The 27,539-nt window shown below is 51.7% G+C and overlaps 12 protein-coding genes across 12 annotated transcripts; 7 read left to right on the forward strand and 5 right to left on the reverse strand.

Moving 5' to 3' along the window:
- Positions 1-480: 480 nt before the first annotated feature.
- On the forward strand, positions 481-2,883 carry COCVIDRAFT_14187 (hypothetical protein; the record flags this gene model as incomplete). Its single annotated transcript, XM_014703268.1, has 1 exon — positions 481-2,883. One exon carries the CDS (start codon positions 481-483, stop codon positions 2,881-2,883), a length of 2,403 nt encoding a protein of 800 aa, XP_014558754.1.
- Positions 2,884-3,904: 1,021 nt separating this feature from the next.
- On the forward strand, positions 3,905-5,215 carry COCVIDRAFT_93642 (hypothetical protein; the record flags this gene model as incomplete). Its single annotated transcript, XM_014703377.1, has 1 exon — positions 3,905-5,215. One exon carries the CDS (start codon positions 3,905-3,907, stop codon positions 5,213-5,215), a length of 1,311 nt encoding a protein of 436 aa, XP_014558863.1.
- A 636-nt stretch (positions 5,216-5,851) lies between these two features.
- COCVIDRAFT_93554 (hypothetical protein) lies at positions 5,852-8,011 on the reverse strand (the record flags this gene model as incomplete). Its single annotated transcript, XM_014703378.1, has 1 exon — positions 5,852-8,011. The coding sequence occupies one exon, from the start codon at positions 8,009-8,011 to the stop codon at positions 5,852-5,854; it is 2,160 nt and encodes a 719-aa protein (XP_014558864.1).
- Positions 8,012-8,468: 457 nt separating this feature from the next.
- COCVIDRAFT_93353 (hypothetical protein) lies at positions 8,469-9,224 on the reverse strand (the record flags this gene model as incomplete). Its single annotated transcript, XM_014703379.1, has 2 exons — positions 8,469-8,918; positions 9,036-9,224. The coding sequence occupies 2 exons, from the start codon at positions 9,222-9,224 to the stop codon at positions 8,469-8,471; spliced, it is 639 nt and encodes a 212-aa protein (XP_014558865.1).
- A 2,037-nt stretch (positions 9,225-11,261) lies between these two features.
- On the reverse strand, positions 11,262-14,064 carry COCVIDRAFT_24813 (carbohydrate-binding module family 1 protein; the record flags this gene model as incomplete). The annotated part of the gene is made up of 5 exons (XM_014703288.1): positions 11,262-11,358; positions 11,411-11,629; positions 11,682-13,607; positions 13,659-13,783; positions 13,852-14,064. 5 exons carry the CDS (start codon positions 14,062-14,064, stop codon positions 11,262-11,264), a joined length of 2,580 nt encoding a protein of 859 aa, XP_014558774.1.
- A 2,030-nt stretch (positions 14,065-16,094) lies between these two features.
- On the forward strand, positions 16,095-17,264 carry COCVIDRAFT_14191 (hypothetical protein; the record flags this gene model as incomplete). Its single annotated transcript, XM_014703269.1, has 2 exons — positions 16,095-16,149; positions 16,708-17,264. 2 exons carry the CDS (start codon positions 16,095-16,097, stop codon positions 17,262-17,264), a joined length of 612 nt encoding a protein of 203 aa, XP_014558755.1.
- Positions 17,265-17,595: 331 nt separating this feature from the next.
- On the reverse strand, positions 17,596-19,020 carry COCVIDRAFT_93328 (hypothetical protein; the record flags this gene model as incomplete). The annotated part of the gene is made up of 6 exons (XM_014703380.1): positions 17,596-18,174; positions 18,233-18,543; positions 18,605-18,767; positions 18,822-18,864; positions 18,918-18,931; positions 18,985-19,020. 6 exons carry the CDS (start codon positions 19,018-19,020, stop codon positions 17,596-17,598), a joined length of 1,146 nt encoding a protein of 381 aa, XP_014558866.1.
- Positions 19,021-19,521: 501 nt separating this feature from the next.
- COCVIDRAFT_24816 (hypothetical protein) lies at positions 19,522-22,304 on the forward strand (the record flags this gene model as incomplete). The annotated part of the gene is made up of 3 exons (XM_014703289.1): positions 19,522-19,539; positions 19,600-19,712; positions 19,769-22,304. 3 exons carry the CDS (start codon positions 19,522-19,524, stop codon positions 22,302-22,304), a joined length of 2,667 nt encoding a protein of 888 aa, XP_014558775.1.
- A 637-nt stretch (positions 22,305-22,941) lies between these two features.
- Positions 22,942-24,114, forward strand: COCVIDRAFT_35926 (hypothetical protein; the record flags this gene model as incomplete). The annotated part of the gene is made up of 1 exon (XM_014703381.1): positions 22,942-24,114. One exon carries the CDS (start codon positions 22,942-22,944, stop codon positions 24,112-24,114), a length of 1,173 nt encoding a protein of 390 aa, XP_014558867.1.
- Positions 24,115-24,411: 297 nt separating this feature from the next.
- On the reverse strand, positions 24,412-25,711 carry COCVIDRAFT_35927 (hypothetical protein; the record flags this gene model as incomplete). Its single annotated transcript, XM_014703382.1, has 3 exons — positions 24,412-24,732; positions 24,793-25,541; positions 25,600-25,711. 3 exons carry the CDS (start codon positions 25,709-25,711, stop codon positions 24,412-24,414), a joined length of 1,182 nt encoding a protein of 393 aa, XP_014558868.1.
- Positions 25,712-25,967: 256 nt separating this feature from the next.
- Positions 25,968-26,348, forward strand: COCVIDRAFT_35928 (hypothetical protein; the record flags this gene model as incomplete). Its single annotated transcript, XM_014703383.1, has 2 exons — positions 25,968-26,078; positions 26,136-26,348. The coding sequence occupies 2 exons, from the start codon at positions 25,968-25,970 to the stop codon at positions 26,346-26,348; spliced, it is 324 nt and encodes a 107-aa protein (XP_014558869.1).
- Positions 26,349-26,778: 430 nt separating this feature from the next.
- On the forward strand, positions 26,779-27,387 carry COCVIDRAFT_93474 (hypothetical protein; the record flags this gene model as incomplete). Its single annotated transcript, XM_014703384.1, has 1 exon — positions 26,779-27,387. One exon carries the CDS (start codon positions 26,779-26,781, stop codon positions 27,385-27,387), a length of 609 nt encoding a protein of 202 aa, XP_014558870.1.
- Positions 27,388-27,539: the final 152 nt, after the last annotated feature.

Raw genomic sequence — 27,539 nt, forward strand, 5'->3', positions numbered from 1 at the left:
ATCTTTTTCAGACGATACAGACAGCCACGACTCGGGGAGCAAGCAGTAGAGACGGCGAGGTGAATGTACAAGAAGTTGCAAAACCCGCAATGGAAGCGTCGCATATGCACAGAGATATTCGGCGGGGAGCTTTGGGCACGGTGATTGGCCGAGAGCGCCAAGATTTTGCTGACAGGGATTATGGAGGGTTCGGCCAGAGACCACCCACACAACGTGACACTCCCCTACTGACGGACTGACGGACTGACTCACCCGGTAAGCAGCAACCCAATCTACTTACACCTGGCCTGATTGTTATTCTTTATTTATCTACTCGGATTGTTGCACTGTCGCTCGTGGTCACCACAGTGTCTCGTCACATTGATGGTACTGGCGTTCCGGTCTTTGTCCCGCACCGTCAAGTCGTCTTCCCCACTTCTGCTCTCCAAAACTAGTCGGGTAGTAAATCAAAGTCAGCGCATTCCCAGGTGTCTCGCCGCCATGGCGACTCCAGCCCGCACCCAGCCACCATGGAAACAGCCACAGGGCTCCAGCCCTGCCAAACTCAAAGTGTGGAACTCGTTGACCAGATCAAAGAACGACTTTGTTCCTATTGACCCGGAAGGCAAAGAGGTCAAGTGGTATAGCTGCGGGCCGACAGTCTACGATGATGCTCATCTGGGCCATGCTCGCAACTATGTCACAAACGACATTCTCCGCAGAATATTGGCCCATTACTACGGATACAGTGTCAAGTTTGTTCAGAATATTACAGATGTCGATGACAAGATCATTCTGCGTGGCCGTCAACAGCACCTTCTCGCCAAGTTCAAAGCAGACAACCCAACCGTCACAGAAGAGGTCATCAACACCACCATAAAGGCCTTTGATGCATACGTCAAGAAGAATCTCCCCCTTCTCAGCGAAGACGTGACCATTGGCAACTTCAACGAGGAGTCCGCTCAAAAGTACGCCAATGTCATCCAAGGCAAGTCGGTCGATGGCGTTGGTCCTGCTGGCGACAAGGAAGCCAAGATCAAGATGCACCTTCGAACAGCTGGCACTGCAGTTACTTCATTGCTAGCCCCGTCAAAGTCGACACCTGAAGACATCGAACTGTTCTATGCTGGCGCTGAAGATGTCTTGCTACCCTATTTGGACTCCCTATACGGCTCTTCCATTGATGCCAGTGACCACACTGTTTTCACAACACTCACCAAAAAGTACGAGGCTCGGTTCAACGAGGATATGAAAGCTCTCAATGTGCTAGACCCAGATGTAGTCACGCGAGTAACCGAGTACGGAGACCAGATTGTTTCTTTTGTAGACAAGATCATCAAGAACGGTATGGCTTACAGCACTTCTGATGGATCCGTCTACTTTGATATCGAGGCTTTTGAGAAGAGAGAGGGCAACCACTACGCACGTCTGGAGCCATGGAACAGGGGTGACACCAATCTACAAGCTGATGGCGAAGGCGCCCTATCATCAGTCAAGACGTCGGAAAAGCGAAATGAATCAGATTTTGCTCTCTGGAAGTCAAGTAAACCTGGTGAGCCGGCGTGGCCAAGCCCCTGGGGGCCCGGTCGACCAGGATGGCACATCGAGTGCTCAGTCATGGCCTCAGCAGTCCTAGGCGAACAGATGGACATTCATAGTGGCGGTATTGACCTTTGCTTCCCACATCACGACAACGAGCTGGCCCAATCGGAAGCGTACTGGTCACAGGATGGGCGCCCAACCCAATGGGTGAACTATTTCCTTCACATGGGTCACTTGTCAATATCCGGCTCTAAAATGTCAAAATCCCTTAAGAACTTTACCACAATTCGCGAAGCTTTGAGTCGTGGCGACTGGAATGCGCGCAGTCTGCGCATCATCTTCTTGCTTGGAGGCTGGCATGATGGTGTCGAAATCACTCCGGACATGCGCAAGTCTGGTTCGTCATGGGAGAGTTACGTCACCAACTTTTTCTACAAAGTCCGTGATTTGGAAGTGAATCCCAACATCGGTTCGACAGGCGCAGAAGATGACAAGATTCTCAAGTCGTTCGAATCTGCCAAACAAAAGGTTCACAGCGCGCTGGCCGACTCCTTCGATACCCCTACGGCCATGCGCGCAATTTCGGGTCTCATTACAGAATACAACTCTGCAGACAAGGCTGGCCTCAGCGACTCTGTATCGTTTGATGTCGCCCGCTACATCACTCGCATTGTCCGCATATTTGGACTGGACGGTTCAGCAGACCCATACGACGGCGGCATCGGCTGGGCAGGTATCGACATTCCCTCGGCGGCCAAAGAGCACGTGTACGCCGTGTCACGGGAACGCGACGAAGTACGCCAACATGCCATCGCTGGCGACCTCTCGGATGAGGTCTTGCAATCCATCATTGCGCAACATAACCCCACGCAGAAGCAGGATATCGAAGCACTTCCGTATGCAGAGGTCCTATCCACTTTCCAAGAGAATCTGCAAAACCTAGCCAAGAAGAAGGCTCCGGCAAAAGATTACCTAGACCTTTGCGACCAGTTGCGCGACACTCATCTCTGGGATCTCGGCATTTACCTGGAAGATCGCGAGAACGCGCCTGCAATGGTGCGTCCTGTTGATGCCGAACTGCAAGCCGCGCGCTCTCAAAAAGAGGAAATCGCCCGGCAGAAAGCGGAAGCGAAGCTGAAGCGCGAGCGCGAAGAGGCCGAGAAGAAGGCCAAGCTTGCCGAACAAGCCAAGATCAACCCCAAGGATATGTTCAGAACTGAGGAATACAGTGCGTGGGATGATGAGGGGTTGCCGACAAAGGACAAGGATGGCGCTGATGTACCCAAGGCGCGCTTGAAGAAGATGAAGAAGGAATGGGAAAAGCAGAAAAAACTGTTTGAAGAGCACGCCACCAAGGCTTGATTGGTTTGTTTGTAGAGAGCATAGACGGCATGTCAATAGCATCCATGTGGCGAGTCAATGTTAGAGTAGGCGTACTGCAAAAGGGCTGCGAGGCAGTTGGCATGTGGTGTTCATATTTATCCAGTGAAATATACTGGGTACATGACTAATGCAGCATGATGCCGAACATGACGAGTGAATACTCAAGCGAAAAAGAAAAATGCCAATTTAAAATACATATTCAAAGCAGTGTTGTAGGTGACCAATCGAGATGAATGCGAGTGGTGCCATACCGATCGTTGAGCCCTGCATAGTGGCAATGTTCAGGCGTCATGTTTCCAAAGTACAGAGTCCATTAAGCGCGTCGTCCCAACATGTAGGGCGTGCCAAGGCCCGTAATGCACGACTCGCGCATCACGAATGCAACTTTGTAAGTTCTCTGTATTGCGCTATGACTCCAGTAATTATCAGGTCAAGTAACCAAGAGAAGTATTAGGGCTCCATTATGTGTAGATCCAAGGATAACTGGACTTTCCCAGGCCCAAACTGCATCTATAGTAGAGGTTAGTAGGTATGTATTAGGGATGCAGTGGTATAACCGGGTTTTAGCACAACCCACGGCCAACGCCTTTTTTTTATCCCCACCAATGCCATTAGCACCAACGTCGAGACCTCACCCACAATCGGATTTCGACTAGTTTCCGCGGCCGATGGGCGGGGAGGGTCCACTAAATGACTACCCACTTGGCTCACCGTCGGATAAATCGCCGAGTGACTGAGGTTCTTCTTTACCGTCTCAATGCTACATAACTAGTCGTGCTCCGTATGGGCACTTCTCTCTCCTTCACTCCCTCCCTTCCCGTAGACTTAATGACAAGCCCACTGTGCCTTCACAATGCCATCAAATCATGATATCGAAAAAGCCCTGGCTCCAGCCCACGAGCAATTGACTACTCCTACTACTATTACACAGCACGACCATGCCCCAGCCTACACTTCCATCAAAGCTCCCTCGTACCCCCAATCCCAATCCGAGCCCGACATGATCAGAGTACCAACCCACACCTCCCACGCCTCCCGCACAAAACAGACCATCCTCGACCTCGCCAAAACCATCACCGCCCGCTCCAACGCCGACATACTCGACCCCGGCCCACCCCCAGACGGCGGCACAAAAGCCTGGACCCAAGCCCTCTGCGGCCACTTGGTCGTCTTCAACACCTGGGGCATGATCGCCACCTTTGGCGTCTTCCAACAGTACTACACGCTGCACCTGGGCCTGGAGCCCTCTGCCGTCTCCTGGATCGGCAGTTTCCAAATGCTAGGCCACTTTGCACTGGGAATGCTAACGGGCCGCTTGTTCGACGCGGGCTTCTTTTACTGGTCCGCAGTCCCTGGCATGCTGGTTTCTGCGCTCGGCATGTTCATGACGAGTTTGTGTACACGGTACTGGCACTTCTTTCTCGCGCAGGGCCTCATGACGGGCGTGGGCAATGGGATGCAATTTGCACCCGTCCTGAGTCTTGTGAGCACGTATTTTGCGAGGAATAGGAGTGTGGCGCTGGCGATTATGGCGTCGGGGAGCGCCACGGGCGGCCTGGTTTATCCGACTGTCGCTAGGCAGTTGCTGCCTCGCATTGGGTTTCCGTGGACGGTTAGGGTCATGGGGTTTATGATGCTGGCGGTGGGGACGGGCTACAGTTGTCTTTTGAAGCCCAGGCTGCCGCCGCGCAAGTCGGGGCCGGTGCTAGAGCTTAGTGCTTTTGCAGAGTTGCCGTATAGTGTGTTTTTGCTGGGTGTCTTTCTCATTGCCCTGGGCCAGTACTTTGCGTTTTATTACATTTCCTCTTTTGCGGTTGATATCCTGGGTTTGCCGTACGAGACTTCGATCAATGTCTTACTGGTTCTCAACGGCATTGGCGTGCTCGGTCGTCTGGTTCCGTCTTGGTTTGCGGATAAGTATACGGGGCCGTACAATATCCTCATTCCGTTTTGCTTCGTTTCAACGCTCGTTTTGTTCTTCTGGCCGCTGGTCAAGAGCGAGCAAGGATTGTATGCCTGGGCTGTGTGCTACGGCTTCTTCGTCGCCGGCTTTCAGGGTATCTTCCCAGCAGTCATGACCACTCTGACAAAAGATATGAGTAAAGTAGGGACAAGGAACGGCCAGGGCTTTGCTATTGTGGGATTGGGTACTTTCATCGGGCCTCCCATTGCAGGGGCTTTGATACAGAACTATGGTGGAGGTTACCTGAGTGCACAGTTGTTTGCGGCTATTGCCGTGTTGCTGGGCAGCTCTATTTTAGTTTTGGGTAGATTGAGCATTACGGGGTTGAATTTCAAGGTGAAAGTTTGAGGATGGAGTAATTGACTTGGAGCTGTAAGCATTTAGATAACCAAAACTTGATTTGGATTTATTTATTTTGGACCATCCTTGCAATGTTCATTGAATGCCATGACTGTGGCTTTGGATCAATCAAACGCGTACAGCGTAGCGTAAGACATGGTTTCAAGAAGTTTGGAGCGAGGACAGCGGCTCTGCGTTATACAAAGGTAGCGGGCGCTGCAGTGTAAGCATGGCAGGTTTATATATTTGCGTCAAAGTAGAAGTTCAATTTCATCATCATCATCATCATCATCATCATCATCAACACCACCTCACAGTAAGCAACACCAGTTTGAAGTTTCATATATGTATTCCACTATCTGGAATATCTAGCTACATGTCCCGCATTGAGATCAAAGTCCCTTGTCTCGTGCTGCAAAATCCCGTGCCCAGGTATATCACCAATGCATGCATCTCAGCAGTACCCGAGAATGCGAAAACAAGAAAATCAATCGTAGATATCGATGGGCCTGATATCTACAAGCCGCCCCTTGGAGCCGAAGGAAAGAAGGGCAGCCTACATAAGAAAACCGTGCCTCGCCCGTACATGGATGGACCGCACGCCGGCTGCAAGTTAGCCTGAATGAGCAGATGGTGAGAAATCACCTATCTAGCATAGCCAAGGATAGTCTTCGAAGTCGCCCAGTCATGAGGCGCGGGTACCTCACCCCAAAGACTCTCAAAAACAGAGACATGAGGCGAGGGCGTCCTGCCCCAAAGATCCCCAGGAGGAGAGGGCGCCTTGTTCGAAGGATGCTTAGAAGAAGGGGCAGCACAAGAAGAAGAACCAGAAGAAGACGAAGGAACATACTCTGAGTCATCACCTCCATCGCTCTCCTCCTTACGAGACTCTTCGGCAGTCGGTGCTTCAACTTGCATATCCTTGGCCAAGTCAAACGCATCCTGGAGGCTGATCTTATCCGTGAGACCCTTTTCCTGGACCCACTTCCATACCTTGTTCATGCCTACGCTGCCTTCGATGATGGATTTTTCGGGGCCGGAAACGTTGCTGCTGTCGATGGGGATGTGGACGGCCTGGCCTTCGTGCTCGATGGTGGCCCAGTAGGTGACGATGTAATCGGTAGGCTCTGGAAGCTTGGCTGCGGAGTCATCGGCGGTGTCGTCAGGAATGTCATGTTCATCGATATCGGAGGCGGTTTTGAGATCTTCCCACCCAGATGCGCAAGTAGGAATGGCTTCGCCATCGATCGAGCCCCAGAAGCCGTCATCAGGTGCAGTTGAATCGGCTTTGTGAGCAAGGCGCTTAACGCATTCGCCATTACAAGATGGAATCCAGCAAGTATCGGAATGCTGAATGGAAGCGATATCCTCAAATGTGCTAGCCCATATGGCAGCAGCCGCAGCACGGCGATCCTTCTCCAACTGAGCAGAGTCGTGGTGAACAGTGGCCGAATCGGCTTCATGAGTAAGTTCCTCAACGCAGCGACCGTTGCACCATGTATTCAAGCAATCATCAACATGCTGAACCATAGTCTTGGTACCCCACACAGCGTCCGCACATGTGCCATCTGCGGCTCCTTGGTGACCCTTCTCCAACTGAGCAGGTGCAGAGTAAGCAGTGTCGTCAGACGCCTCACTCTCACAATACGCTTGCTTTACACCAGTCTCGTTGGCTTCATCGCGAAGCATGGATGCTGTGTTGTCATCGTTGTCCTGGTGTGAAGACATCCACTCCTTCAACGCCTGCTTGAGTGAAGGCGGATCATCAGCGGCCTGCTGGTATAGACGGAGCGCAACTTCTCCATCGCCACTACACATGCGCGTAACGTTGTATGCATCCTTTGCGGTGAAATCCTTTGGATGGTCCATGCAAAACCGGAACAATGCAGTGGCCAATATGGTGGCCAAGGGCACCTTGCGTTTGGCCAAGGGCACCTTGCGTTTGGCCAAGAGTGATTGGGCGTGCGAGGTTACAGAATCCGCAACGAGAGCGTCCGTGGCGTTCGAAGACTTTGCAGTAGCGGATGGGGATTTCTGGACAGGCTTTGAAGTGCCCTCGAGCTGCTTGAGACGGGAGATAAGCGAGTCCTTGATATCATCTCCAGTCGACACGGCTTCATGATACCCTTGGGACTGACGCCGAGCTACTTCGGCGGCCCGAATGTCGGACAGCTCCTGAATGCGGGCAACTACATAAGCCATATAAGGTGGGACAACAACTTGCTCGCGCCTTGCCGGTGATTTCTCGGTAGCAGATGCGGCTTCCATCTTCTGAATGAAGTGAGTCGCCGGCAAGGTACCCAGCTCCTCGCCCTCGAACTCTCCGTCGTCCAGATCATAATCTTCTTCGTCAGAATCTTCAAACTGATCAGGATCCTTAGCAAACCGCTTCTCCATCTCAGACGGAGACACATCGAAAGCCACAGCATACTGCTCCTTCATCTCAGACAGACGCTCTTCCATCTGTTTGACCATAGCAGTCATATCAGTTGACCATACGCCGGATGAGGGGGATGCAAAAGCCTTGGCGAGTCGCACGAAGCTGTGCATGGCAGACCTGAAGCCATCACGCTTCTTGTATTCCTCAATGTCGCTCTCGATATCGACGATGACTGATGGTGACGTTGGCGTCAGACGCTCACGAGAGTGGAGTGGAGACATGTTGTCTGAGTAGCTCATCTCCTCGCACGAAGACTCAGATTCCGAAGCAGATACTATGTCGACAGTGACACTCGTGTCACCGGGAGTAGTCTTGTTGACGCGCCGGGGTGTAGTGGGGCGGTTGGGTCGGATTTTCTTGGCCATGTTTAGCAGTGTGTAATGAGCAGTGTATGATGGGTTGTCAGAAAATTTGGAAGAAAGTATGGTGGAGATATACTCGCTACCGGTAGCAGGATTATATCTTGCTAGGAGAAGCTTGGACGCTGGATGAGGTGAGAGCGTTTGCAGACCAGTTCATAGTGAGAGAGAAAAACAGTGCACGGGGCAGCCATATGAGCATCTGGTGACGTAAATATCGAAGGTGAATTCGAGTTGGAGTGAAAGTAAGACACAGTCGGTACCTTCGCGGATACCCCCGGCGTGTTATCGCTGCTCGACGTAGATAGACACCTTCTTCAATCAATTTCTTAGCAGTAATTAGGGTTCAGCTTTGCTCTACCACCTTCATTGGGGGTCGTCCCTTAATCTTCCGATATACATCTTGAATCACGCTACGATACGTACCAAAAGTCCCTATGAGCATACAATATCGCATATACCTTCATCGAAGCAACGGCCTCCTCTCCCCACCTCTCTCATTCCACCAAATGAATCCCCTCCGCCCCGTCCCCTCATCCACAACCTCCACCTCTTCCTCCCTCTGCATCCCACTAACCCTCCTCCACCACCTCCCCCAACCCTCCCTCACCCACACCCCGCCCCTCCCATCCTCATAGACAACATACCCCCCGCTTCTCGCCCTAGTCCCCCAAACCACCCAACCAACACACTTGAACACTCCATAAAGCACCAGCACCCCAAACAACGTACAAAAAATCGTAACAAGGGACGTCAAAAAAGTGATAGTAGAAACCTGGCATCCCAGCCCGCCAGTCCGCAGTTCAAACCGCTCAGATCCCAATGCGCAGATGTCATGGTGGCGAATAGGCGACAGCAGCGGGAAAGTCCTGGAAAAAGCATCGTCTAGCGGGAGAGGAAGACAAGTTGAAGACTTTATTACCGCATCAGTTATTCAATCAAAACCCTGTGAAAAAGTTCCATTGTTTTTTATTTCTAATTTTTTTGATGAAACACACAATAAGATGACATGGAAGAAAGAAAAACGTACAATCGCGCACCATCCGCAATGACCTGTACTTCGATGGCAATCGCCGCAGTCCATGTAGCCCCAGCATCGCTTTAGGCGGTCCCAATCTTCCTTGGGGCTCTTCTGTAGGCGTTGGTGGAAGAGCTCTGTTGTATTGATGAATGCGCCGTTGTCGCGCGTGACAGAGGTTGCGGGGCAGTTTGATGGCATTGTGTTTGTTTGGTGTAGTGAGGGACTTGAGATGGTTTAAGGCTGATGTCCATCCCTACGCGCCAAGACGCTAAAGAGAGTGTGTACTATTAATAATGCTCCGTCACGTGTAGGCTGTGTATAGGAGCGTGATCAAATATCGCTGTTTACTATTGAAATGAATTCAAAACTGTACACTGAGCTGTTAGTGCCGAAGAATTGCTATGGCGCATACATACAGCAGATGCTATTACAATATTACAGCGTGACCTTAGCTGGTATCGCCGTTTGCGCTACTCAAAGATGCCAATACCGTTGCTATATTACGAAAGAATTGCGAGGTAAAGGCAAGAGCTAAAGTGATTATTCCGTGCATAGAATTGTTACACAGAGTTTGGACTATACTTCTTTAGCCGGGTCCGCACGAAGGCCGGTAAGCTTTAGGATAGTATACCGTGATATTTTGTGGCGATTCGTATTGGAAAAGAGATATAGATGTAACTGGGTCTTTGAAGACAACTTAATTCTTATAGAATTACCTTCTGATAAACAATCCATACACGTTCCTACGGCTCGTCCTTCCCTGGCCTGATAGGCGCCTATTGAATCGCCGAGAGTTATCCTTCCTTTATGTCCAGTATCGTAGTACCATGACAGTTGCTGATCGTAGATCAAGCACAGTAGCAGTCACATCCGCCATTAGGATTCGCCCATGCTGACTGAAATGTACCCCCTTTGCACTTTTCAAATATCAGCCACCCATATTGTAAAACTTTTATATCCAACTCGCATTATAACTTACATTTTCACATACAGCGTAGTGCCGACACCAATAAGTATCTTGTTCGTTGCAATTTCCCGCAGTCTGTAAAGCTTGTGTTAGTGAACTTCCTTTTTTACAACAAACAACCCCTTAATACTATAAACTGTCCGAGATGACCTACCCCCCAGTTCGGATCAGCAGAATGGCAATACTGAGTGTCTATCCGCCCAGCTACTATGCCTGTAAAAACAGGCATGATAAGCAAGCTTAAAAAGCGTATTGTGCCTAACGTAGTGCAATCTGTATAGCTATAGACCGCTTGAGTTAACAAAAGATTGTCGTAACGCTTTAGTTCGTAAGAAAAGCACTTAGGAAGATTGATCGACTATAGCCTGAGTTCGTCTTCATCTCCTTATATAGCTGCTCCTTCGGCAAAAATCCACGGAGAATATGCAGTCAAAAGGTCTGTGAAATCACCATCGATACGAATGCTTTTCACAGTTGCGCAGCTTATAGCAGAAAAAAAATCATAGCGAAATGAAAGGTCAAAATGATTCATAGCCCTCTCATATGGGGAAGATATATCATAAGTATTTATCCCACAGCCAACTAAACTAGCTTGTAATGTGGCTGAACGTCCCTTCGGTAGAGCTTCTCGATAGGATTCTCTGTGCGTGATTACATGATTTAAGTGCTTAGCTCTAGCAATTAACATCTCCTGACCCCCCTATGAGGAGTAAGCACTGGTGCAAAGAGAGTAATATTTTCTTTCTTAGAAAGGTTACCAGTGAGTAGCAAAGGGGGGGGGGGGGGGGCTTCCTTTACAGAGCTATTGCTAGGGTAACGTGCATCCCCCTCGCGACAGATAGATGCACGTTAGTCATATCCGTCACGAAAGGAACAAATTCTTTTGCAGGAGGGAGGAATACAGGCTGCAGAGAAAGGACAAAACTCTGATTGATTTGTCGGCCTGAGGAGGACCGATATGGGAATGGGGTGACATAAAGTGGGGCGATACGGGTGATGACGATGAAAGGAAAGGTGGTGCGGTATAGGACAAAAATGTTTTGTGTCATAGAAACGCTAAGGTGCACTAGTCACGTGAGCACTTTGTTCCATTCTTGGAAGCATTGCCAAGTCTGGAACATCACTTGAGAACAAGAATGAGGCATACTCATGAATGGCAACGGTCTGAAATGATTCAATTACAGAGAAATGAAGATATATACAAAAAGATGAAGCCCATATATACGGTTTCCCTGCAATTCTCATGCTAGGGAATGGCTAAAGATCTCTTATGCTGGGGTGCATTGAGAGTAGAAGGTGTTGTTGAAGGTGCACTTGTATCCGCTGACACAAGCTGTAGGGCCGGTCCAACCTTGGCCACCGCATCTGTTGCCGTGTAAGTTTATGTTTGATACTCAAAGACACTTGAGTCACTTACTGTTGCCAGGCACCAGATACGGCGGTTGGGGTAGGCTTGGCCGATGACTTGGTGGGAGTAGCGCTGGTTGGCTTGGCTGAAGAAGCAGGAGGAGCTGAGCTGACTGGCTTGGACGAGACAGACGATCCACCTCCAGTGCTAGGACCAAGAGCAATGATCTTGGCAGCTGCGTGCTCTGCGGCGGTGATGATGTAAGAAGTAGGGTTGGTGAAGATTTGACTGCATCAGGTCAGTTTGTAGATCAAGAAAAGTGTAGTGTATGGGGACTCACCCAGGGAAGATGGAAGCATCGACGACGTGAATGTTCTTTGTTCCGTAGACCTGAGCGTTCAAATCAACAACAGAGGTTCCGCCAGTAAGTCCACTGTCAGTTCCAAGCTTAGCGGTACCGATCCAGTGGTTGGCGCGGCGCGCAGATGGGGTCTTTGGCAGACTGGCGACGTATTCCTCGACAGTCTGGTTGACATTGGGGACCTGGAACTCAATCTGGGGGTTCTTCTTGATGGCCTTGATCATGCTCTTGATTCCAGCAATGACGACATCGGTATCGGCCTGGTTGTTCAAGTATGGTGACTTGCTGACAACCATGTTGAGAGCACCGTTGATGGAGAGGGCACCTCGCGAGGTAGAGCCGTGGCCGAGGTACTGAGAGATGGTGAGGTGGTTGGTGTCATTGGGTCCTGGGCCTTCAACACGAGCAGTCCACTGGATGGATCGGTCAATTCCGTCAGATCCCTTGATCATTTCCCAAGCAACAGGGCCAATGTTGGGGGCGGAGGTAGCGAGGATACCTGAGCGCTTGCTCAAGTACAGGTTCTTGTCAGCCTCGATAGGGGTGTCCCATGCCTCGTAGAAGTTGTAGTTGGAAATGTTGGGGTGCTTAATGACGAGATCGGTGTTGACGTGGTCGTTCAAGTTCTGTCCGACAGGAAGGTTAATCCAGTCAGACTCCTTGATCATAGTAGCACCGTCGCGAGCGCTGGCCTTGACAACACTGAGTTGGTCCTTTGGTCCAATACCACTGCGGAAGAGAAGCTTGGTACTTCCGAAAGAACCAGCGGAAAGGACGACACGGCCACCCGGGTTCAGGTTGACAGTACCGCAGTAGCCGGTGCCACCAACGCCGCTCTCGAGTTCAACACCAGTAGCGACTCCGCCGTTGCGGATAACACGGCGAGCCATGGTGTTTGTCCAGAGCTTGAAGTTTGACCTCTTAAGCGCAGACACCATGTAAGTGCCAAGAGGACCCTGACGCTGCCCGTTCTCGTACATGAAGGGAGCGTGGGAGTAAGTCCTGTTCTTCTGGTTCTGCTGGCTGTTCGCAGTGACGCTCTTCCAGCCATCAGCACCAAGGGCACTGGAGAGAAGGTTGAAGCCTTCTTGCTTGTAACGCTTGCCATCGACGGAAGGAGTGTCAGTTCCAGGGATGCGCGAGAAGACGCGGTCGATGGCAGGCTTGACATCGGATGATTTCCAGCCAGCAGGGAATTGGTAGTCGAAGTCGATATCGACTGGCTTCCACCAAAGCGCAGCGTTGACGGCAGCACCGCCACCAAGCACGCAGCCGGCCATCTGGTCAATGTCGGTACAGGCGACACCAGCAGAGTCAACCCAGATCTGGTTGCAGAGACCGGGGATGTCGAAGCGGGTGAGGTTATTACTGAGAGCCCAGGCAGGGCCCATGTTTCCACCAAAGCGAGCAAGAGATGGCGGGCCTTTCTCGAGCAGAAGAACACTCTTGCCGGACTCGGAAAGCTTGTCAGCCATGGGGATACCTCCAGCACCACCACCGATGACAATGTAGTCGTAGGAACCGGTGGGAGCCGGAGAACCCTGGCATGCTGCAGTTGGTGTGGGGGAGGTACCAGGCTGTGAGGGTGTAGGTGAGCCTGTGGGGGGCTGGGCCAGTTTTTCCCAGTCAGGGTATTTTGCGCTCCTGGCCGGGGCAACTTGAGCACCGAAGAGACCCTGGCCCTTGTTGTGCTGGACCCAAGTACCGGAGTAAACCTTATCGTGCTGAGCCCATCCAATGACTTGCACCTCGCCAGTTGGCAGTTGAGAGCCTTCGGCACCTCCTTGGTTCCAAGCCCAACAGCTCTTGCACAGGTAAACGTACTCAAAGTTGGTGTCAGAAACCTTCTGGTAGATTGTGCTTAGAGTGGCATTGCCAGTGTAGTCGACGGGGGCTGTGTAGCCACTGTACTTGGTTAGTGGGGGGATTTGACAACCATGTCGGAACTAAACTGACGCTGCATGGTAGAAGCCAGCCTTGACAGCATCTTTATCGGGCCAGGCCACGAGAAGAAGGGCATCGGGCATGCCACCACGGTGACTCAAACCAGACCAACCCTGGCCGGAGGTGAGGGAACCTTTCTGGAGTGGTGTGTTAGTAAGGGCAAGACTAGGCAGATAATACGGTATATATGTTTTGGAGGACTCACAATGTAACCAATGTAGTCCAAGTTGTTGCCAGTCGAGGCTTCGGGGAGGGCCATTCCCCATTCGAGGCCACCAGCAGTCTCAGCGCTACTGACCACTTGGCGCCAAAAGGTGATGCCGGTGGCAGCATGGGTAAAAGTTTCCTGAGCGTATGCTAGAGAGGCGAAAGAAGAAGAGAGCAGCGCAGCTGCCTTTGCGAAAGAAGAGCCCTTCATGTTGAGGGGTTAGTAAAAATGAGCGAAGGTGAAAGCTGGCGGGCTGGAGGACCATGCCAGGGTGCCATGGTGGTTATATACATTTTGAAGGTGCCCGCCATCATACACCCCTCCCCCCTAGACGCTTCTATCGAGTGCATAGAAGGTAGGATGGACGCCAATAGGGCCAAGCCACTACCTGGGGGAGTTGCATCTGGAGGCGGCAGAACAGGCCCCTTGAGCCAGGCACAGAAGATGGGAATCGAGAACGGTGGGTCTCGCAAGCAGGTTGGATTAGCATGAGACGCGGTGCTATTGGGCGCGGGGGGTGGTCAACGTGACCTCGCCAAGGGCCAGGGCAGGTGGTTAATATGTAGCAATAAGGGCGACATGGGGGAGTTGATTGATGTAGATTGCCTTAAAGCCGGGAATCCAGCTCATTTGCCGTTGGCGACGCTGCTATAGCCCGTTTGGGACGCTCGAGGCTTGCCCCAACCGGCCTAGCGCCGTTTAAGCGGCTGGAAACAACTCTTGGGACTCATCCTTTCATCACACACTCGCACCCCCAGCCATGCGCCCAAGCCCTCTTTTTGACCGCATTCGCACGTCCTTTTCGCCAACGGCTCCGTGACGCCCGTTCCGGCGACTCGCCTCAAGCCCAGTGTCAGTGTCGTCAACTTTGCGGCGCTTGCATGTGCGACTCGGTCTCTCCACACTACTTCCCACTACCAATCTAATATATTGTGTCTGCTGTCGCCTCGCCTGGCATCGCCCACCACGCCGCCTCGGGCCTTCCATTGCCCTGCAATTAAGACGGCCGTTTATTCATCTAATTGTCGGCTCCTCGCGCCTGCATGTACTTATCTGGCCATGCACGTGCTACAGATACAGGGACACGTGCAGCAACGCCCGACAGTATGTATGTTGCGCAGGGCGGATATATTGACAGACCGGAGCATGTACCTATTGTCTTTGTGGCTTTGTCATGATGAGAAATAATGCCGAGTTTCGGTATCCATCCTTCCTCTTGCGCAACGGTGCCGTGTTCCGTTTAGTGAGCGGCCTAGCATCATTGCATGTATAGAGACATATAGTACTTGAGTACATATGGAGCAGCCTTTGGTGCATGTCTGCACCGGACACGGAGGAACTACAGTCTAATTTGCCGAATTCGCCATTTCTTCTATGCATGCTGTACATAATTGGGCCAAGCAACGTGCATACTTGGTATAAGTCTTCGCTAGAATGCATGGCAGCGGCGTAGAAAGGCCAAGGACTCTTGTGCTGCTCAAAAGGGCTGCTGATCCAAGACAGCTAATCACCGCACGCTTGTCACACAATCGACGACGACAGCTCCTTGGGCGCGGGGGGTACTGCTGGGTCCTGCCATGTAAACAAGTTTCATGTTTCAGGACCAGCAGCGGGTAGGATGGGGCGACTATCATGTTTCACACCGTCGTCTAGAAATGCTTGGGAGTTCGTGCAAGTACTTACACCTACGTAAGCGCGCTGGAGACTATCCACTTTAACTAGCGTGTGGCGGTTTAGTATATAGTTAGCTACGTTACATAGGTAGAGTATAAATATGTAGAAATTTAGATGCCCTCTTCCACAGATGCTATGGGCACGTCTTGTCTCAGCCGCACCCCGCCACCCGGCTTCGCTACGCGTCTCCGTAACCTAATCTTACGCCTGGGACAGTCTGACTGAGTGCTGAGTGACGGCATCCGCTCGGCACGGTACGCTGAGACACACAAGACCGCTGTCTATTCCTGACCGCGTCATTCTTATCTCGGGAGGCAGCGGATTCCCCGTCTGCCAGAGTGGCGGGGCAGCAAGCCATTGGGGGTGTCAAGAGTGGTTGCGGGAGGGATAGGTTTATTGCTGCAGGTTTGTACTACACATGTAGTTATACATCTGGAACGTACATGTACTGGCTGGCTGGCATACATCAAGGTGCACGTGAGTACAACTCAGCGATCTAGCCTTTTGGTCTCGATCGGCAAACCTGCGTGGTGTCACTTTGGCATGTTTGGCGAAACCTTGCGAGAATGTCAGCGTCATTCTACATTATCAGGATGAGGGATATGAAGCATAGTGGCGGTGGTATGAGAATGGCATAAGCGACATTGCGTGCTGGGTCTCTCTGCAATGCGAGTCGGAAAGCGGAGAAGCACATGGTCGAGTGTCTCGAATAGCGATGCAAGTTCGCCACTTTGGACATTTTGCCGGTAATCAACCTTGTGTTACACTCCAACAAGATGAAGACATACATCTCTTCCTATTGCAACGGTTGGACGATCAGAGATTCCAACGGTGGTGCATATGTTGTATGCACCCCGCAAAAACCTCAGGTGCGGTAGTTGGCCTTGGGGTCTAGGCTCACTGATGGTACCTTGCATCCTCGGGTTTGGTTGGGTCTTACTATTCCCCACATCTCAAACCGCCCCATGATCCCCGATCTTCTCCGCTCCCGCTGCTATTGACGCCTTGACGTTTCCCTCAGTCGCACACACACACACACACACACACACACACACACACACACACACACACACGTACACCCGCTAACAAAACAAGACGACAAAGATGCATGACGAACGCAAGTTTTCTCGATTCCCGCCACCATGGCGTGAAAGAAGCTGACGTATCCAACCGACACAGACCCCCACCCCCTCCTCGCCCAAGTCCCCCTCACCGTCTCGCCATTCATCTCGCTGCCCACAGCCACACCCCTCCCTTACTCATACAAGTCACTTCCCTCGACTCTGCCGCCAAGTATCCTCTCGCAGCAGCAGCAGCAACAACAACAACAACAGCAACAAAACGAGTCGACGCCTTCACATCATCCTCACCAACAACAACAACAAGAATCCTCAGGCGCATACGTCGTGTCTGCGTCCGGCACGTCTGCATCTCCAGACCAGATTCTCTCGTCATGCACAGCGCTACAGGCGCATTTGAAGCAACTTGAAGATGATGCGCGGAGGACACTGGCACAGTGGGAGGAGAGGCGACGAGCAGAGGATTTGGCCGAGAAAAGAAGAGTAGCGCCGGGCTGGCTGGACAGCGGAGTCCATATCCTCAAACCAGAAGGTGTAGACGAGGACAAGGGAAAAGAGCACCAACAACAAAACCTCATGGACTTGGATCCCCAGGCCGAGCAAAAAGCAAAGCAAGGCGAAGAGCTGGACAGAGTTTTTGGCGGACTAAAGGTCTAGCCATACATCACCAATAACATCATTCCAGGGCCAGACAGACAAACAAAAAAACAGTGGGGCTAAAATTAATACCACATTGTATCAGAGAAAAAAAAGAACAAAGTAGAAGCTATGACATGCTGTTTTAGCCCAGGTCCAGTGCCACATTTGCCCATAGCCGAAAACCCTCCCCCCATCGCAGAGCGACATTACACACATATGACAACCAAACAATTCGAAACAGAAGGGGAATCTTGCAAGGAGGAAGAATCTCGACAATCATTGCCAAACCGCCACACACCACATATGCACCAGCCCGTGGCACTACAGCACAGGCTACAGCCTGAGCGGCTTAGCGGCGGCCGTGAGAGCGGTTGATGCTGCCTTGCAGAGCATCCACCTCGCCTTCCAGACGCTTGATCTCCGCGTGGCTGGCCTCGAGGTCCTTGTTGAGGCGGTCGCGCTCGGCAATAAGCTTCTGTTCCCATTGCCTGAAGCGCTGCTCCTCCACCTTGACCTGCTCGGTAAAGCGCTTGCGCAACGCCTCCTCCTCTTCCTTGAACTTGGGGTTGTCCAGCTTCCTTGGGCGTGCCTCGCCAAACTTCCTCGTCTCCATCTGGCCGGCGCGGTAGGCCTCGTAGTGGTTCTCCTCGGTCGTGTGGATCAGGTCGAGCATGTGGGTTCGGATGAGGATGGCGCGCAGCTTCTTGAAGTCGCAGTGCTCCTCGTTCTCGACTTCGGCAACACCCCAAGCGTATTGTCGGCCCTTGACTGTGCGGCCATCGTTGGTCTGCACGTCCTTCTCAGAGCCAATGACGGAGAAGGGCATAGCATCGATGAGGCTGCGGGCGTGCTGCATGGCGGCAGCATCGTCGTCCTCTAGCGGAGGAGTGTAGATCTTGATGCCCTGAGCATCAATCACCTGGCGTACCTAGAAGCGGTCAGCATGCATTGCAGGGGGTGCACAAGAAAAAAAAAGAAACACGTACCCTCATCTTGAACCTGGCCAGATCAGTGGGGCTCAGTGTGTCGGCCTTTGCGACAACGGGGATCAGGTTAACGCGTGTGCACAGCTTCTTCATGACCTCAATGTCGAGGGGCTTAAGCGTATGGCCCGTGGGGCGGATGAAGTAGAGACAGGCGTGGACACGGAGGTCGATCTTGTCGGTACGGCGTGGTTGTTGCTCCTGGAGCATGTACGACTCGTGCTGGTCGTCGAGGAATTCGATGATGGGCTGCCACGAGTCGCGGTTGTTCACGTAGTCGCCGAATCCGGGCGTGTCGATGACGGTGAGTCGGACTGCAAAGGGTCAGCTACTGTACATAGGGGTGTAAACAAGCATTCAGAAGGAGAAGCCTACCCTTGAAGAACTTCTCCTCAAGCTCTGCCTTTGTAATTTCAATCTCGACCGTCTTGTCCATCTGCTTGTGGTGTCGTCGCTTGTGGTCGGCATAGTTCTTGATGGTGGTGGAGAAGAGGGTGTTGATGAAGGTCGTCTTTCCGAGGCCAGACTCTCCAGCAACCTAGAAGTGTGAGACGGGGATCTACGAGGCGTGTATAGGGGGTTGGTGACTTACCATGATGGTGAAAGCAGCACCACGCTTGGCAACAATCTTGTGCCTGTGCTACGTTAGACTGGGGGCTCCGTGTCCATTCGAGACAGTAGACGGTACCTCTGGTTGGGGAGCTGGCAAGAAGGTTAGTATGTAGCATGTATAGCTGGACAATGGAGATACGTACATTGGCAATGCCAATTGGGGACGCGGACTCGGCCATGGTGTGGTGGTGTCGAGAGCTGCTGAGAAAGATGCGGGATGGGTACGGGGAAAGGGTCTACAGGGACGTGTTAGTAGTCGAGTCGAGGCTTTGGCGCGAATCCAACACGGCTGCGTGCAAGCAGGATCACGATGATAGCGAGGAGAAGGAGTGGATGGGTGGGTTGCTTACATACACAAACGTGATCCAGCAACGAGCAAGCGTGTGGGCTATGTGTAGAAGAGAGAGATCGTTGTTTGTGGTGGTGGACAATTTGGGCCGACTCCCCTTTCTGCGAGAGTCGGGCGGTCGGTCAGTCGGCGGCAGGCACGCGCGCACGGGCCCACGACGGGGAATCCGCCTGACTAGCGTGTCTGCATGGAGATCCGAGCGCTGGAAAAAAGTTGTGGACTTGGAATTGTTACTACTGACGACCATTACAACAAGCACATTGCTGTACACTACACTCCAGACCATCTTGAACAACGCCATGGTCGCGCAGCCCAGCAGCCCATAGCGATCATGAAGACTGACTTCCAGGTACGTTCAGTATACATGTGCAAATTACTCTACACATTCACCTGGCTGACATAATCCCAGTTCTCCAACTTGCTAGGTACTGTCTACAGCAGAGGCAACCTTCTCTTCACCCCAGATGGTACCTGTCTGCTGTCGCCTGTAGGCAATCGCGTGACTGTCTTCGACCTCGTAAGGTATGTAGACGCACAAATATATCGGCGCATGCATCCAGCCCGCTCACGCATCCCAGCTCCAAGTCGTACACGCTTCCCTTTGCCCATCGCAAGAACATTGTTCGCCTCGCACTCAACCCCCGCGGAAATCTTCTTCTCTCCGTCGACCAGGACGGCCGCGCAGTCCTCACCAATGTCCCCCGACGCATCGTCCTCTACCACTTCTCCCTCGGCGGCGAAGTGACTGCCCTCGCCTTTTCGCCCTCGGGTCGCCATTTCGCAGTGGGCATTGGACGCCAAATCCAAGTATGGCACACGCCTTCAACACCAGATGTTGCGGAAGGCGACCTCGAGTTTGCGCCTTTTGTGCGCCACCGCGTCTACACCGGACACTATAACGCCGTCCAGAGCATAGAATGGTCGAGCGACTCGCGTTTCTTCCTCTCCGCATCCAAGGACATGACGGCCCGCATATGGAGCCTTGACCAGGAGGAGGGACATGCGCAAACCACACTGAGCGGTCACCGCCAAGAGGTCACCGGCGCATGGTTCTCAAAGGACCAGGAAACAATCTACACCGTCAGCAAGGACGGCGCCCTCTTCACATGGAAGTACATGCTACGCTACGATGCGCCAGCAGACGCCGATGAAGACGACGACGATAACCTCCAGTGGGGCATCGCAGAGCGCCACTTTTTCCACCAGAACAACGCCCACGTCACATGCGCCAGCTTCCACCCAGAGTCCAAGCTGCTGGTCACCGGCTTTTCTCACGGCATTTTCTTCATCCACGAACTGCCCGACTTCGCTCAAATCTCTAGCCTGAGCATATCGCAAAACGACATCGACTATGTCGCTATCAACAAGACGGGAGAGTGGCTCGCCTTTGGCGCATCAAAGCTGGGTCAGCTGCTCGTCTGGGAATGGCAGTCGGAATCATACATCTTGAAGCAGCAGGGGCATTTTGACTCGATGAATACCATTGCTTATTCGCCAGACGGTCAAAGAATCATCACAGCCGCAGATGACGGCAAGATCAAGGTGTGGGATGTGAACTCAGGTTTCTGCGTCGTCACCTTTACAGAGCATATGGGTGGCGTAACAGCCTGCGAGTTTGCCAAAAAAGGCAATGTCCTGTTTACAGCCAGTCTTGACGGTTCCGTCCGCGCATGGGATTTGCATCGCTACAGAAATTTCCGTACATTCACCGCCCCCTCCAGACTTTCCTTTTCCTCGCTGGCTGTCGACCCTAGTGGAGAGGTTGTTTGCGCAGGCTCCATCGATTCCTTCGACATCCACATCTGGTCGGTTCAGACTGGCCAGCTGCTCGATCGCCTATCAGGACACGAAGGCCCTGTATCCTCTTTATCCTTCTCTCCAGATGCAGGTACACTAGTGAGCGGAAGCTGGGATAGGACCGTGCGCGTTTGGAACATCTTTGCCCGCACCCAGACCAGCGAGCCGCTACAGCTCATGGCTGATATCCTCTGTGTGGCTTTCCGTCCAGACTCGAAGCAGATTGCCGTCACAACGCTCGATGGCCAGCTGACCTTTTGGAATGTCTCCGACGCTGCACAGGAGAGTGGCGTCGATGCGCGACGGGATGTGTCTGGTGGCCGTAAAATGTCAGACCGACGAACGGCAGCCAACGTCGCTGGCACAAAGGCCTTTTCATCCGTCAAGTACAGTGCAGACGGCACTTGCGTCTTGGCTGGCGGAAACAGCAAGTACATCTGCTTATATGATGTCCAGTCAGGTGCTTTGCTCAAGAAGTTTACTGTATCCGTCAATTTATCTTTGGATGGTACACAAGAGTTCTTGAATAGCAAACTCCTCACTGAAGCAGGTCCAGAGGGACTCATTGATGATCAGGGCGAAGCGTCGGATCTTGAAACCCGCCGAGACACCACCCTTCCCGGTGCTCAAAAGGGCATTGGCGCAAGGCGAACACGGCCTGAAGTGCGGGTCCCAGATGTTGCTTTTTCACCCACTGGCCGCGCTTTCTGTGCTGCTTCCACCGAGGGCTTGCTCATCTACTCGCTGGACAATACGTTCCAGTTTGATCCCTTCGACCTCGACATTGACGTCACACCAGCAACCACTCTCGACACTTTGGCACAAAAGGATTACCTCAAGGCCCTAGTAATGGCGTTCCGATTGAATGAGCGCAACCTCATCCGACGCGTCTATGAAGCCATACCTGTCACTAACATTCCGCTTGTAGTCAAAGAACTACCTTCTGTCTACCTTGGTCGACTACTGCGGTTCGTCGCACACCAGGCCGACGAGTCTCCACATCTGGAATTCAACTTGGTATGGATAGAATCACTTCTCAGCAAGCACGGCCGATGGATGAAAGAGCACAAGGGCGGTCTAGAAGCAGAGCTGCGAAGCGTAGAGAAGGCCGTGAGAAGGATTCAAGCCGAACTTGCCAGGTTAGCAGATGACAACATCTATCGCATCGAATATCTGCTTTCTCAACCCGTGGGTAAGAAGGATGGCACACCACTTGCTATCGACTTTGGCGTCAAGGAAATAGAAAATGGCATTGAGGATGAAGAAATGGAGGATGGAGACAGCGACGCTGGCGAGTGGTTGGGATTTGAAGAATGATACCATTGTACGAATACGACTATTTTACGAGCAGTGCCAGATGTTCAAGGCTCTGTGTCCTTTCCTCGGCCTTCAGCCGCGGTTACCTTTCTCGAATAGCCGGGATCGCTTGCCCTTGCGACCATGCGCAACGATGTTTACCTACTACTTTGTTAAACGAATCCTCCAGCAGGAGAACGGATGACAGTTACGACTAATTACTATTCACCACGATCACTGGTACTTTGATAGGATGCCACTTGGCTCGCGTTTGGCGTATCAATTAATGGCTTCTTAGGAAAAGAAACGAAGGCTTCGCCGTAGCCTTTCAGGATAGGGTTTGGGGAAAGAATTTTTGTTTAGGGTAGCTGTTTCTACAAGGGTCGCAACAAAGGCAGCGACTTAGAGAACCATGGATGCAGATAGGGCAGCAACAAATCAATAGATCGAATGTGGACACACAGGGCAACACCCCAACACCTCCAAGCTCGCTATTTCTCGCCCCATGCCTATCTCCTATCTCATTTCTATCGCAAGTCAGTCACTCGTCTGTTGCTGGATGTCTGCCAAGCCGAAAACTTACGTCTACTGCCAATTCGCTACTGCCATCCTGGCATAAAACTCCGTTGTTTCACTGCCATCATCTTTCGTTATAGATATGGATACAGAAGCGCAGCTTGGGCTACTGCAATCGTTGGAGATGTTATGGGATGAGAAAGATATACACGAGCCTGACGCTATTGACGCCAAAGCGGATACCCCAATGCACCATTCGCTAGAGACGCTGGATGATTTATGTGCTATTGATACAGTGCGTACTGTTTCTGATACTCAGCTGGCATCGCCTGTCACCAAAGTTACTCCGGGGCCCCCATCTCCGCAACCACTTGCCGATCGTTCTGGAATTGATCTATTTCAAGCGCTACCCAAAAGGCCACGAGCTTTTTCTGAATCCAATGTAAAAGGAGCTGAGGAAGATTCCCCTTCTCAGTCAACATGGCTTCCCACTGACATCATTGTACGGGATTTTGCTCGTATACAATTGGTTTCATCCCCGGACTCCAAATCTTCTTTACCAACTCCGTTTCAACTGGCTATAAGAAGGCGCAGAAGCCAACCGCTCGAACTCACCCACCATATAATTCCTATAGCCACCACAATCAAGCTGAAAAGTGCGACTGAGGATAAATCCGCGCATGCCACGAGACCCCCTGATCTTTCTCCCAAACATGTCGGCAAACATCCCGCTCCGTACATCATGCCGTCTCTTACGGACCTGGAAAAGATTCTACATCCCACGCTCGTCGACGCCATCCTCCTGTCCGACTACGCCGACGCCTTCCCAAACCGCTGCTTCTGCTCGCTCGTCCTACACGAAATTCAGTGCAACCTACCCACCATGCGCCTCGACCTCCACGGACCCCGAAACCATCGCCACCTCCAAACACAGCTACGCTGCATACTGTCTCAAAACACCATTGTGCTCGACAAGCTCCTCCGTCTCTACGGCGACGCGTTGCGACTACATGCCCACGCGCGCATGAACTCGCGACCCATGGTGCTGGACACCTGGAATGAATTCGTCGGACTGCTAATAGAAGATGTCTTCATGCTGCCCCGGCACCCAATCTTTGATCAGATTGACGAGTTGGAGCGCCTGGAGCGCGCGGTGGAGGTTGGGCCTGACGACGAGTATTTTGTGGATAGGACTGGCGTCAGGGCTGGGTTAAGGAAAAGTATGGAGAAGGGGAGGCGCAAGATTAGGGTGTTCAAGTATAAGGGGGATAAGAGGGTGGTTAGGTCTAAGAGGAGGTGGGATTTTACATCCTAGATTGGGGTTTGTGGTGTTGTGGTAGAATTGGTCACGGCGTGATTACTGAAAAAAATGAATAATTATTGATTTAGTCTTTTTTACTGGATGAACATCAGGAGTGTGATCGATTAGACGCGGATGAAAGCTTCATTTTTTAAGGAAAAAAAAAAATCAGTTTTAGAGTTTTTCTCCAGTCAATGACAGGTTGACGCCAGCTCTCTTTGCATTTCGTGGAAATATATCATCTTTGAATATTCACATGGTAGCCTCGATATTTTTTTTACAATATGATCCTACATCTTATAATCTCTCGCCCTAACTGCACTCCTCAACCGCCTCCTTTACCATGTCTAGGTACTGTGTCTTTAGCACCGTTCCATTGCGCGATGCAAGAGCATCACGTTTATCTACTGATTGCTTCAGGACTTGCTCAACCTTTGCCTCGAATTGCTGCGCCTCGTTCGCCATGGGCATGTCACTTCCAAGTACCTTACGAGAGGTCTTGAGCGCGTTCCAAACAATGACAAGTTCGAACAAATCATGGCAATGTTTAGTGACGAAGTCGAGGTGCGATTTAACATCCGGGAAGTCGGCAGAGGTTTTTGCTGAGCTTTCCAAGAGGCCATTGAGTGATGTCTGGAAAAAATGGTGATTAGAAGATATTCAGGTCGTTGGTGGGTGAAGAGGAAGACTTACAACGAAATCAGTCTGCTTGATTGCAGCGACCAAGCGGGTTGCCATCTTCTTAACCTCCTCTTTGTCCCCGCCGTACTTCTCAGCAACAATAGCAGCCAGTTCAGTGGGTAGCGCAATAACGACAGGGTGCCCCCTCCAGTCGCCATCCTGCTCCGTCATAGCCACGGGTTTATTGCCGCAATGATCCTTATGCTCCATGAGCTCCACAACCTGCTTCGCCATCTTGAGCGCCTTTGTCGTCTCTTCCTGGTCCCAGTCGACTATTGCAGCCCTGCTGTGCACACTTCTCAAGACTTGGGTCAGCACACCCCGGTTGCTCAGACGGATCCCTGTTGCCTTTGGTCTCTGCAGCGCCTTCAAGATCAGATGGTGCATATCGGCCAGAGCCAGTTTCCTGATAATCATTTCCTGCCATCGGGGCCTGGTCCTGATTCCCGCTTCCACGAATCCCTCGAGACATCGAAGTACATTTTCCCAGTCTTCCTGCGTTTCGCTCTTCTCCACTACACCACGGAGTGTCTGCCAGCGATCGGGTAGCTTGTTACGGTCCAGGTGCTCGAGGGGAAGAGTGACATCTCCCAGGGTTATCTCCACAGGCTCGGCTTCGAGTTTGGGGCGGGACTCTTGAGAGTAGACGAGTTTTTGTTGCTCTTTTGTCAGATGATATGGGAGCAGAACCTTTGAATTGAAGGTCGAGAGGAGGGTAGAGAGCTCAGGAGAAGAGGGCGGGAGAAAGTTTGGGAGGGCGCCTGTATCGAGTCAATGTCTGGGCGAATAGTGCTTGTTGGGTTGGAAGAGGATGCGGACCTCTTGAGTGGGTGAGACTCTGTGAGAAGGCCCGTCTCGAGCCATTGGCATATATACAGGCATATCGCGGATTCTGGAGTGCCAATTGGCAGCTCCGCCGTATTGACTGCATCTTGTCGTGGGCGAGAACTGCGGCCGTCGCATGCGCTCATCACAGTTCCAAAAATCATCGGCAAACGCGTCAAACATGCCAAGACTTTTCGGCGAACTGTTCCCACCTCCACCCGGCTCAAGCCACTCCCTCCAGCCTCAGGCGATCTACACAGCCACATCGGAGTCCCCTCTTTTTCCAGAGAGCGACCATGTTGGCGGCAAAGAGGAGAAACCGCCACAGCTGGTTCTCCTTACGAGCTAAAAAGACGCCCGAAATGGACAACGAGCAAGCCACCTTTTGGCTGAGCCAGTTCATTGGAAAGAACCTGCGCATACACGCGAGCGATGGCCGCGTCTTCGGGGGTCAAATGAAATGCACGGACAAGGTGGGCAGCTCACATTGGCTGTGACTGTGTATCACAGCGGCTTTTAACATCCATCAGGACCGCAACATTATTCTCGCGCTGGCACATGAGTACCGGGCTCCTTCGGCAGAGGCCATTCGCAAGGCTGTTGAAGAGTCGGGTAACCAATCTGCGTCTGTGGCCTGGAACAGCCGCTTTGTTGGACTAATTGTTGTGCCGGGGCAGCATATCAAGAAAATTGAATTCGAGGAGAATATGCTGCCGGGACAGAAGAGTACGGTGGTTTTATGATACGCATCTTCTTTCTTGCGATTTGGATTGGACCTTTACCTCTCCGCGTGCACGAACAGTATATATAGCGCGCATCACAGGAGCAGGGCATTCCATATATTAGTAAGTATCGCTCTGAGTGGCACACTCTGGTTTTGCTGACCTTTGGTTTGCAGGTGTGACAATAGCAACTGTGAATGTGGCCCAATACTAGGTACTTGGTAGCGAGATACCCTCACCATTCACCGGCCAATGCTCACAATGCTGAACATAATACATGTTTCCCTATTTCTGAGACAATGATAAACTTCTATCTAAAGTGAACTTGGTCTCCCTCAACACCAGTGAATACTTATTGAGTCCTTTCACTCCCCACCCCACCACCACCATCAAGCATCCCAGCGCACCAGCAATATCTAGTAACACCAGCAATACAACAGTGATAGCAAAGATGCCCATCCAATCTCCTCCATCAGAACAGCGATCTCATTCCGATGAAGCGACACGCCCTCAAGACGCTTGTGACCCCTCTCACCCACACGGGCCCTCTTTCCAGAACCCCACGAAGATAGGCAAATTCCGATCAAAAGCCAAAAAGCATCATCTCAAGCTCCTTGGTCCAGTCAAAGTCAGCCCCACTACTACACCATCTACTACATCATCCACGGAAATCCCATTCCTCCTTCGTCTTCCGGGAGAAATTCGCAATCTCATCTACTCTTACGCTCTAACTTCGCCTACCTCGTCACTCATCTACAACGCATCGGAAATGCGTTTCCCACTTCATGACATCGGATTCGGTCTCATGTCATCGTGCCATGCGTTGGCGCTTGAGACACAGTATCAGCATTTTAAGCTGAATAGATTGGTTTTCGTAGTCAACCAAGGCACTATTGGGAATATTTGGGACTATATTACTGTCATGAAGAACCTGGGCCGGCTAGCTGATGCAAAGGGTTGGGCGATACACGTGGAGTTCAGATTCTCAGATGCAAGCATAATTTTGCGAGTTAGATCATCTAGCGTGGATTTACAGGAGTATGTTCGTGTTATTCCATAGGTGATATCAAATAAGACGAATCAGTATGCATCTGAGGTCATGTAACAAGCTTGGACTTCCGCCAAGCTCCTGCTCCCAACAATAGGGTATGATAATTCCCGACACTCTGCTTGCTTGGATTAATTTCCGCTGCAAGAGCTAGAGTGCAGTCT

Source organism: Bipolaris victoriae, assembly GCF_000527765.1.
Source record: "Bipolaris victoriae FI3 unplaced genomic scaffold scaffold_23, whole genome shotgun sequence".
Taxonomy (NCBI): Eukaryota; Fungi; Ascomycota; class Dothideomycetes; order Pleosporales; family Pleosporaceae; genus Bipolaris; species Bipolaris victoriae.